A 12,121-nucleotide genomic window follows, 5' to 3' on the forward strand; every position below is an offset into this window, starting at 1 on the left:
TTTTCATAGATTGCAAATAATATCTCCTTTGTTTGGCCACATACAATTCCATTTTCCCCATCAAAGAGAGTTTCACTTTCCACTCAGCCCTAGTAGGTGCCAGGGACTGTTTCCAATAAGCAGCAATGAGGCATTTAAATGCGTCAACCCCATGTGCAGAACTTGAGTTTGCCAAGCAGTCTCACAGATATTGGACATTCCCAGGAGGCAGGGAGTAACAGGAACCGGAACCCCCAACAGTAGTGACAAAGATCTCGTCACATCCTGCCAGCAAGGCACCAATACCGGACACTCCCACCAGATATGTAGGAAAGTACCCACAGCAGCATGACATCGCCAACAGGTAGCCGACAATGTAGGATACATCTTATGGAGATGCTCCGGAGTATAATACCATCTACTCAATACCTTAAAGGCATTCTACTGAATTAAAGCACAAGTGGATGCTCTACCCACCTCCCCACAGTCTCCCAATCTTTAGATGTTAAAGAACATTGTAAGTCTCTCTTCAATTGACTCCGAAAACCAAGATGCAGAATCACCCTTCCCCTTAAATATTGATTAATTATGGAGATAGGCTTGGGCACTTTCTGCAATTGGTCCCATAAGTGTTCTAGTTGTTCAGCCTCAACTAAGGAAACCTTATCCCAACCATTGACTACCACAAAGTGTTTCACTTGAAAATAGGCCAAATAGTCCCCTGCGCTCACCCCCGGGTAATGTTGTAAGGCCTCAAAAGATATCATGGTCCCCTGTTTCAAAAAGTCCTGAAATTGAATTAGCCCTATGTGTCCCCAATGCCCCAAAACAGGATTAGTTTTCCTCACTCCAAATTGGGGTTCCTCCCACAAGGAAGCTAAAGTGGAAATAACCCGCCCTTTATTACAATCTAGTTTAGTTCTAACCCACAGTTTAACCAGGTGTAAAATATAAGGGTTATCTGTCTCCAACTCCCATTGTGGGACAGTCTGGGAGGACCAGAGTTTAGCCGTCAACCGTCCCCGGGATATAATACACTGCTCCACTGAACTCCCCACTTGTGAAATCCCCAGATCCCACTCCAATAACATTCGCAACTGCGCCGCCTGATAATACCAACTGAGGTTGGGAACCCCCTTTTCCCCCTTAGCTTGATCCAACCACATCACCCACTGGGAAAGTCTAGACGCTCTATTCTGCCAGATAAAATTCCGAAATTCCGCTTGAAGCAATGTAAACGTCCGGGTTGGTATGGGAATTGGCAAAGTCTGGAACAGAAATAATAACCTGGGTAAAATATTCATCTGTATAACAGCAATACGGCCACTCCAAGAGATCCAGAGCCCTTGCCATCACTACAGATCCTGCCGGATCTGACGGATGATAGGGTCATAATTAGCCTCATACAAACCAGTCAAGGCCCGAGGTAAATAAATACACAGGTACCGAAGGTTCTTAGTAACCCACTTAAACAAGAATTCGCTCTGAAGTGCTTGAGCTCTATCTTCTCCCAGGGTGAGATCCATCAGTTCAGTCTTATCTAGGTTGATCTTAAAACCAGACGCCTTCCCATAATCCTCAAAAATACTGAGCAAATGTGGTATTGTACGTTCTGGGTCTTTCAAATATAGAAGGATATCGTCAGCGAATAATGCTCTGCGGTGTTCCATCTCTCCCACCCTAATGCCTTGTAATTGCGGATGACTCCTTATCAAGATCGCCAGGGGCTCTATGGAGAGTGCAAAAAGCAGTGGGGACAAAGGACACCCCTGTCTAGTGCCCCTCGCGATGGAAAAAAAGTCAGTATAAAATTGATTAATTTTGAGACACACTCTAGGAACATAATACAGGGCTCGAACCCACTCACTAAATGGTCCCTCTATTCCCATTTTCTGCATTACTGCCCATAAAAAATCCCAAGAAACCCGATCAAAGGCTTTCTCTGCGTCTACCGCCATTAACGCAACCGGGTCTTGCTCCTGTTTCACCCTCCACATCAAATGCAAAGTACGCCTTATATTATCCCTTACTTGTCTTTGTTGAATAAACCCAGATTAATCCATATGTATCACTTTAGGAAGCAGCTTACCCAATCAAAGAGCCAACACTTTTGCAATAATTTTTCCATCTACATTCAACAAGGAAATGGGTCTAAACGACCCGCATAAAGCTGGGTCTCTACCTGGTTTCAATAAAATCGCAATTCCTGCTTCTCCTATTGTGCAAGGCAAAAGGTCCCTCTGCTGAACCCCATTAATTAAGCGGACCAATAAAGGTCCCACCTGATCCCCAAACTTCTTATAGAAATGACTCGTATAACCATCTAAACCCGGTGATTTTCCCGGCTTGGCTCCTTGAATAACCTCCAGAACCTCCCTCAAGGTTACCGGTTCATTCAGCTGTGTTTGATCTTCCACCAACAGAACTGGCAGTTCTACCCTGTCCAAGAAATCCTCCACTGCTCCCTCCTCCCCTGCCCCCCCGGACTATATAAACTTCTATAGAAATCCAAAAAGGAGGTACCTATATCCGCATCAGTGACCCGGAGAGTCCCACCCCTGTCTCTTATATGAGCAATAGTAGCCCGAGCTTGTTTGATTTTAATATAACGAGCTAATTGAGCATTGCATTTGTTACTATGTTCATAGAGACAGGACTGGAACCACTCCCACACATAATTATAATCTTCCATCTAAAGCTGCATCAGCTCTCCCCTGATTTGGCGCAGTTGCACTAAAATCTGGGGGTCCGGCGAGGTCTTATGAGCCAATTCCAAAGCAATCAATTTTTCACGTAAACCCAACTGCACTCACGCTCTACTCCGTTTAAATCTGGCTCCCCATTTAATAAAAATACCTCTCAACACCGTTTTCAACGCATCCCATAAAATGCCATCAAACACCTCCCCTGTATCATTAAACTCCAAATAGGTAGCTATAGTTTGAAGCACCTCTGGCACCACCTCATTAGATTGAAGCAATGATTCATTAAGCCTCCAGTACCGGGTACCAACCCCCTGCACCACTCCCTGACAATCCACCGATATCGGGGCAGGATCCGAAATTTCGATCCCTCCAATCTCAGCCTCCCTAATCTTACTCCACTGATTCCAGGAAGCCCAGATCCCCTCTAGGCATGTATAAGTATTTTGAGCTTGAGAGTAATGGGTATAATTACATTAAGTGCCATGGAGGAGGCACCAGCAATCCACCAACCCCAAGGTGCCCATAAATGCCCGGAATATCTTGGAGATGCCCCTGCCAGATCCCCTACCCCCTTTGGAATGATCCATTCTCCCATCTGGTATCACATTAAAATCTCCATCCACAAACACTACCCCTGATTAAACAACAACAGCTCATCCTTCAAACCTCTATAAAACGTCACCTGATCTATATTGGGGCCATATATATTTACTAAAGTCACCCGTTGCCCTTGTAAGGATCCTTTCAAACCTAAACATCGCTCCAGAAAGTCTCAATAGACCTGGTTAACAACCAATCCCAATCCCCTTCTGACTAGAATGGCTATCCCCCCCTTTTTTTGTTAACATGCAGTCCTTGATGTGTCCTTACCTGTTCGTAGGCCGGATGCTGCAATAAAGCTGCATCCCTAGGCCTCAAATGTGTCTCCTGTAGCATACAAATATCCCAACCCAATCTCTTCATTTCCCTGAAAACAATATTCCGTTTCCCAGGACTGTTAACCCCATTTACATTCTATGAGTAATCCTGATCCTGAGTAATGCCCCATCTGTACCAATCCCCTTATTCCTCCCCCCCTAGAACTTGTAGTTTTCCCCAACTGCCCCCCCCCACAATCGTCTACCTAGCAAATGCCAGACCAGCCAATGAGAAAAGATGAAGCTTCCCCCAAAAGGCATTTGACACCCCAGCCTTCCCATCAGAGCACATTTCACCACATCAGGATAATAACTCCCACACCCAAAATCCCATACATAAGAACATAAGCAATGCCCCTGCCGGGTCAGACCAGGGGTTCATTGTGCCCAGCAGTCCGCTCCCACGGTGGCCCCCCAGGTCCATGGCCTGTAAGTGCTTCTAACCTAAAACGTTCATACCCTATTCGCCTAATGTCCTGTAAGTAACCCTCTATCTGTACCCTGCAATCCCCTTCGCATCCAGGAAGTCATCCAGTCCCTTTTTGAACCCCAGTATTGTACTCTGTCCTATCACCTCTCCTGGAAGCGCATTCCAGGTGTCCACCACCCGTGAGTGAAGAAAAACATCCTTGCATTCGTTTTGAATCTGTCTCCTCTCAGTTTTTCTGAATGACCTCTTGTTTTTGTTGTCCCCGCTAGTCTAAAGAATCTGTCCCTCTCCACCTTCTCTATGCCTTTCTTGATTTTATAAGTCTCTATCATGTCCCTTCTCAGTGTCCGCTTTTCCAGGGTAAAGAGCCCCAGCTTGTCCAACCTTTCAGCATATGAAAGGTTCTCCATGCCCTTTATCATCCTTGTTGCTCTCCTCTGGACCCTCTCGAGTATCACCATGTCCTTCTTACGTATGGCGACCAGTATTGGACACAGTACTCCAGATATGGGTGCACCATTGCTCGATACAGTGGCAGGATAACTTCCTTCATTCTGGTAGTGATACCGTTTTTGATAATGCCCAACATTCTGTTCGCTTTCTTTGAGGCCGCTGCACATTGTGCCGCCGGCTTCATTGTTTTATCCACCAATACCCCCAGGTCTTTTTCTAGATTGCCTTCCCCCAGTACCCTCCCTCCCATCATATAGATGTACATGGGGTTCTCCTTCCCTATGTGCAAGACCTTACATTTCTCCACATTGAAGCTCATCTGCCATCTTTTTGCCCACTCACTCAGTTTGTTCAGGTCGCTCTGCAGTTCTTTGCATTCCTCAACAGTTCTGACCCTGCTGGAGAGTTTTGTGTCATCCGCGAACTTGATAACTTTGCACTTCGTCCCTGTTTCCAGATCATTAATAAATATATTGAACAGCAGCTGTCCCAGCACTGACCCCTGCGGGACACCACTCGTGACCCCTTTCCAGTCAGAGTAGTGTCCCTTTACTCCTACCCATGGATCTCTCAACAACACTCATGACTGCCCCATACATACCCAACATCCCAAAAGGTATCTCCTATGTGCATCAATCATACTCACCCCATACATTCCCCTGAATCACTCATGCCCCTAGCCCTCATTCTACCTCCCCTCTACATCCATTGGACTCACACTCATCCATCCTCCCATTCAATTCCAACCCCACAACCAAATCCTCACCCCACAACCAAATCCTCAAAGTCCAAAGTTCTCAAATGAAGATGGGAGCTACACCGCCAGGCTCCAGGTCTGCAAGAGCGAGTTCCCCATATCACTGTCCAACTCTCAGGTCTCCTGCTGGATCAGTCTCTTAGTGGCGCGGGTGACCGTGTGCCAGGACTCTGCCGGTCTGCCTCCCTTCGTAGGGGTCACCGCCATTGATACCGCAGGCAAGTTGTTACAGCCTAAGTCCTTCAGGGCCAACCAGGCATCTCCCACAGTGTCTACTCTCCTAGACTTGCCATTCACAGTCATCCAGATACCAAACGGGAACAGCCAACGGTATCTATGGCCCTTCCGCTCTCAACATTTGAGTTACATCGTGGAAGGCCCTTCGTTTTTGCAAGGTGGATAAAGCCAAGTCCTGAAAGACCCCTACGATGATTTCATGCCATTGAAATTGCGGTCGCCTCCGAGCTGCCTGCAGTATTTTTTCTTTTACCAAGTAATCTCCAAAGCAGGCAATAATATCCTTAGGCGTGCTCGGCCACCCAGCTCCCAGGCCACGATGAGCCCGCAATAGTACAATGGCTCCAGCATCCATTTGCATCTCCGGCCCCAACAGCTGACTGCAAAAGTCTTGCACCACCGCGGTACAGTCCTTGTGACGCTCCTCCTCCGGTATGCCTTTAAATTGCAAATTTCTCCTTCTAGACCTGTTTTCCAGGTCTTCCACTTGCGCCTGTAAATCAGCCAACTCTTTCACATGCTACGCCAGACCAGTCTTTGTTTCTTCCACTGTCACCTCCAAGCGGGAAACATGTTGTTCCGAGGCCTCAACCCGAACTCCTAAGTCCCCAATCTCCACTCTGAGATCCGCCATCGCCGTTTTAACATCCTCCCTGACCCCTTGCATTTCAGCCTTGAGGTCCTGAAACCATTTCTCCAGCTTCAATTGCAGTGCCGATGTACTATCAGCCGGCACCTCCGAGGTCGGGAACTGCTGTGTCTGTCCTAGGGACTGCGCCATCTTTATTTTCCCGGCAGGCGATGCCGGAGTCTTTACCGACCTTTTCCCGCTCATCGATTCATTAAATCGAAACTTCTCCAGGCGCCGGCAACTCGCCATACACTCCCCCCTCCACCACGTCGGTAAGTAGGAGTTAAACCAGGCTCAGGAAGCTTTTAAAGCACTTTTTAATTCAAGCCCCGATGGAGCTCAAATTTTACCCAGCCATTTGGCAGTGTAATTTTCCCTTCTTTCTATCTCCCTGCCTGCTCCCAAGCCACTGCCGCCGCCATTGGGGAACAAGCCTCCAAACCACCACCGCCCCATGCTCTCCCTGCTTCCCAACTCAGAAGCGTCAGTCCGACCAGATTTCCTCTCCCCAACGTCATTTCTGAAGTCGGAGAGGAAGTTCTGGGCCAGCCAGGCAGCATTTGGCTGGCCCGGAACTTCCTCTCCGACGTCAGAATTGACGTCGGGTGGGGAAAGTTGGTCGGCTCGGCGCTTCTGAGTCGGGAAGCAAGTAGAACGCGAAGGCAATTGGATTGACTCACGTTGCCTTCGCAATCGACCTTTTGTGCACCCCTGCCCTAAAACTAAGGAGAAACAATAGTGCTTCTAAATGCTCTGATTTAAGAATAGACCACAAAGTAACTAGCTCTGATAGATGGCTTGTCACACCTTTAAGTAGATAACATGCCACTAAATATGCTGTAGGAGAGTACACATTTACCTACCTCTACAAATGGGTAAATGTTGTAATTCCAGTACCAATAGCTCTTAATGACATGACTTGTGAAGTGGTGTTCAAGTGGATGTGGATGGAATGTGCCTCTTAACTCTGTGTCCCTTGAGTCTCCAGCTTTAACTCCAATATTATTCAGGATATGACTAATGATCACGTCCTCACTTTCGGAGTTGTGAGTGCATACTTTATGGTTATAATTCCTCATAAAACGTTTTAAAGCCTCCTTGCTGAGAACATAACCTGATCCCCCTTGCATGTAGGTCGGTTTGAAGTACCTGCCAAAGTAGATGGGTTGGTCAGGTGTGTAGTTGGACAGCAACCACCTCATATTATCTACTATTATATATGAATCATCATCAGCTTTCAGGAACCAGTCGGCTTCCTCCCGATGATGCTCATACACATAATTAAAGGCACTGATGGCCTTGCAAGTGAGCTGGTCTCGGCCTTCCTTGGTCCTCGTGTTAATAGTAGGAAAGTTCTTATCATCGACAGAACTCATAAAAAGGACAATGTTACAATGTCGAGTCCAAGTGGCCTTCACATGTTTGGCTCTAGTTTCCAGGTTTTGGGGCCCAGTCATAATCCAACAAAGGATTCGAACTTTATTATAGAGTTCATCTCCAATGCTGCTGTCTTCTCCTGAAAATGAGAATTTGAAGAATTATATGGAAACTGTAGACTGTACCTTTTAGAAGAATCAATTGTGCCAGGTCAACAGCAGATGCTAAAATCAATCAAAGTTGATCTAATCTCCTACAAACAGGCATCTGGTAACTGTCAGTAGACAAGAACCTCTTAGCACATGTGGAGGAGCATTTTCAAAAGGATATCCAAGTTTGAATAGGGATGTCCATCTGACGTGTATTTTCAAACATGATAAAGACATCCATGCAGGGCAGAGGTTAGTGTAGTGGACTAGAAATCAAGAGACCCAGGTCAAATCCCACTACAACTTGTTTTTGTAACTGTGAGCCCTCCAAAAACAGAAAAATGCCCACTTTACCTGAGTGTACACCACTTCAGTACTTTCAGGATTGCAGGTATCTTATCTATTTAGGTACACCAATCAACAAGCACAGAGCTTATTATATCATTTAAATAGCGTTATATATACACAACATATATATCTACCAATTCCCGATATTATTGAAACTATTAATTTAATTTTCAAACTTTTATTCTTTTGCTATACACTTATATAATAATAAATGAATGCACAATACCATACATCCTACTTTTAAAATTGAAATCGAAACCCTCCCGTTCCTTTCAATCATCCCAAAGTTCATCCATTCACTATATAAGTCCTCCTGTATATCTCTGTGCAAAACTTTGCCTTTTTAGTCAACTATAATTTTCCGGTCTCGAGTTCATGAATACTGTTCCAGATTCAGTGTTTTATCCATATTCCTCTTCAAAGCAATATAATATGAAGATAATATGAAGGCTAAAAATGTGGGTGGAAGGGTAATGATATTGTTTATGTTGTGTTTTTAGGAGGAGACCCTCCCGACTTCAGCTCCTGAAGACGCATTGATTGCAAAACATAGAACTATCTCGAGCTGAAAGCTGAATTGATCATATTGCTTTTGAAGAGGAATACGGATAAAACACTGAATCTGGAACAGTATTCATGAACTTGAGACCGGAAGATTGTGGTTGAATAAAAAGGCAAAGTTTTGCACAGAGATCTACAGGAGGACTTATATAGTGAATGGATGAACTTTGGGATGATTGAAAGGAATGGGAGGGTTTTGATTTCAATTTTAAATGTAGGATGAATGATATTGTGTATGGTATTGTGCATTAATTTATTATTATATAAGTGTATAGCAAAAGAATAAAAGTCTGAAAATTAAATTAATAGAGTTTCAATAATAGTGGGAATTGGTGGATATATTTAGGTACAGTACTTACTGGAGGGTTACTGTCCTCTGCATTAACCACTAGGCTACTCCTCAGACCCACTTCCTGCTCTACTAAGAATGCCTATAATACCTAAAGCAGTCATCAACTGTGGTATCCCCTTCCTGTTTTACTTTCAGGGGAGAGAGAAAGAGACAGTGACCACTGGAGGATTAAGGAGATATCATGCCTTAATCCAGTGTATCACAAACCGGAACACAGTTTGTGATACACTGGATTAAGGCATGATACCTCACAAGAGTTCAGGTGTGCCATGAAACGCCAGGGAGGAGGAGAGGTGCCAGCGCCAGCTGACTGCCTACAGGACATGTCTCTCGCGGTGAGAGGCACATCCTATAGGCAGTTGGCTGCCACCAGCACCTCTCGTCCTCCCTGGCACCTTTCCTCCTCTCTATTCCTCTTCTTTTTCAGCAACCCCATTGGCGGCTCAGGGTCCCGTCTAGAGGGCATCCGTGGACACACAGATGTGATGACTTTATGCATGCGTGTTTTGTCATTGTGGCGATGTCCAGGTGCCCTCGAGTTGCGGCCCCCAGTTTAGTATGCCGCGGCTTGTAAGTTTGCAAGAGACTGCCTTAAACCCTCTAGTGGACAGCTGCTCAGGGCACCTTTCTGTAACCTGGACATTCCTGAAACAGGTCTAAATGAGGATGAACTTCTTTCTAAACATGGACGTTTCTTCCCCTTCGGTAATTGCTGTTGGAGGTACAGATTTCAGGTCCTCTCTAGTCCCAACCCAGAACATGTCCCCTTACTATTTGACTCTCCATGCAAAATGGATTTCTAATTCTAATTTTCCTTGAAAAATCATAAATTGCACATCCACAAGTGTTAACAGGGGCAAAATCATAACCATATCAGCCTCCCCTGAAGCAAAAGAGTGTGTTGGTGCACTGTGAACTCTGCAAGACTGGCCTATGTTTAAGAATTAAGCTTTTATCCTGTAGCATGTACATGCTTTATACGGCCAGTAAATAATGAGTGTATTCTAAGTATGTACCATGTCAGTAGTTTTTGACAAACTTATCTAGTAGCAGTGTACACTAACCTGAGTGGTGGGGATGGGTCTTGTTAAACAGTTCTAATTTCTGCTTTATCCATTGAATATCCTTTGCATCATATTTTATCAGGCCTACCAATTGCTTAGGAAAAACCTCAAAGACACCATTCAGGAATTGAAAAGTCAAGCAGAATCCCACTAGGAGACCACAGGAAAAAGTGATACAGGATCTGGTGAAGTTTGAGAATTTCATCTTATCTTCTGCAGCTTATCTTTTATATCTGAAATAGAATTTAAAAAATGGAATAAGTAAAAGGACAGAGAATGAGGGCAAAAGAAATGCTTTCCACCTACAGAAATGAATCCAAGCAAAAAAAAAAAAAAAGGATCTCCATATAAACTACAAATAGAAACAAAGAAACAAATAGTGGAATCTCAGAGATATTTCAATTTTGGTCATCAAGAGTACTAAGAGTCTATAAAGAGGGTCTCTGTTCCAAAGTTTTGTTCTTATATTAAAACTTTATTGTTTTGTGACTCTTTAGCTGTCATGGGTTCCTAGAGTTGGTATCTATGCCTGATCTGTTTGTTCTGCTTGTTGTGATCCTGGTTGTATGTTCCCTTTGCAATTGCTAATAAAGATAATAATAATAATAATAAAAAAAAAATGACTCTTTGTTAATGAGACCCAACATGGGGCATGTTTCGGCTACAAAGAGCCTTCCTCAGGGGTCATATGGTCAACAAACCATAAATGAAAACATACAGAGGTTCAAGGAGGGTTTGGATAGGTTCCTGAAGGAAAAGGGGATAGAGGGGTACAGATAGAACTTGAGGTAGGTTAAAGAAATGGTCAGAAACCACTTCACAGGTCGCGGACCTGATGGGCCGCCGCGGGAGCGGACCGCTGGGCAGGATGGACCTCTGGTCTGACCCAGTGGAGGCAACTTCTTATGTTCTTATGTTCTTATGTAAATATAAAATGTATATTATATAAGCTTGTAAAATAAAGTGTATTTATAAAAAGGAGAAATTAGGTTCTTACCTGCTAATTTACTTTCTTTTAGCCTCTCCAGACCAGCATAGGTTAATCTTACAAGCGGGTATATATCTCATCATGACCAGGAGATGAAGACTGAGACAAAAATTTGGAACTGTACATATCATGTGACCCCTCCCTAATTACCTCAGTCTGCCGAATAGCCAAGCAGAACTAAGAACTATATATATAGAAAACAAACAGGACTCTGAACAGGAGTATCAACCAATAAAAACGAACCCTTTTGGAAAATGCAAAGGAACAAATGCAAATAGCAAAGGTCCCCACAGCTCACCAGCTACACCAGCCAAGCCATAGCCCCTATTCTTAATCTTCCCGGCCCTAGAAAAATACTAGAAACCGACCAAAAAATGAAAATCTGCCCACAAGAACACGATATTAGACAGGGTGGGGTCCTATACTGGTCTGGAGAGGCTAAAAGAAAGTAAATTAGCAGGTAAGAACCTAATTTCTCCATCTTTAGAAACTCTCCAGAGCAGCATAGGTTAATCTTACAAGTGGGACGTAACAAAGCAGTCCCCATCATGGGTGGGACCCCCGAAGGGCCGACACCAGAACACGCTCACCAAACACCGCGTCCCGACACGCCTGAACGTCCACCCAGTAGCGTCTGACAAAGGAATGTAGAGAAGACCAGACCACCACCTTACAAATATCCATTGGAGGCACCAGTAAAGACTCAGCCCAAAAAGCTGCCTGACCCCGAGTGGAATGAGCTTTGAGAAATTCTGGAAAAGTCTTTTTCTGAAGAAGATAAGTGGAAGCAATAGTCTCCTTGATCCAGCGTGCAATGGTAGACTTGGAAGCGCCATCCCCCCTACGAGGACCTGCTAGAAGGACAAAAAGATGATCTGATTTCCTGATCTCCTGGGTCCTCCACCATTCAAGGTGTAAGTTCTGCACGGATTTCTGCTGCCGAGGTGCATGATCTTGCATTTCTTAGCGTTGAAGCCCAGCTGCCAGGTCGAGGACCAAAGCTCCAACAAATGTAGGTCCTGTGTCATACTATCGGGTGAATTGCCATCTCTCACTATATTGCATAGTTTGGCGTCGTCAGCGAATAACGTTACCTTACCTTGAAGCTCCTGAGTTAGATCACCTATGAATATGTTGAAAAGGAGCGGGCCCAAGACTGAGCCCTGTGGTACT

General features: G+C 44.7%; 1 protein-coding gene across 1 annotated transcript in view; it reads right to left on the reverse strand.

The window, feature by feature from the left end:
- LOC117357792 (glycoprotein-N-acetylgalactosamine 3-beta-galactosyltransferase 1-B-like) overlaps nucleotides 1-12,121 on the reverse strand; it is an 83,216-nt gene that overhangs the window by 25,952 nt on the left and 45,143 nt on the right. Inside the window, exons 3-4 of the mRNA XM_033938903.1 lie at nucleotides 9,961-10,193; nucleotides 6,973-7,625 (exon numbers count right to left, since the gene is read on the reverse strand). Of these exons, the coding sequence (XP_033794794.1) occupies nucleotides 6,973-7,625; nucleotides 9,961-10,165 (858 nt within the window). The 5' untranslated portion in view covers nucleotides 10,166-10,193. The remainder of the gene's footprint in view (nucleotides 1-6,972; nucleotides 7,626-9,960; nucleotides 10,194-12,121) is intronic.

This window comes from Geotrypetes seraphini, chromosome 3 (genome assembly GCF_902459505.1).
Source record: "Geotrypetes seraphini chromosome 3, aGeoSer1.1, whole genome shotgun sequence".
NCBI classification, from domain to species: domain Eukaryota; kingdom Metazoa; phylum Chordata; class Amphibia; order Gymnophiona; family Dermophiidae; genus Geotrypetes; species Geotrypetes seraphini.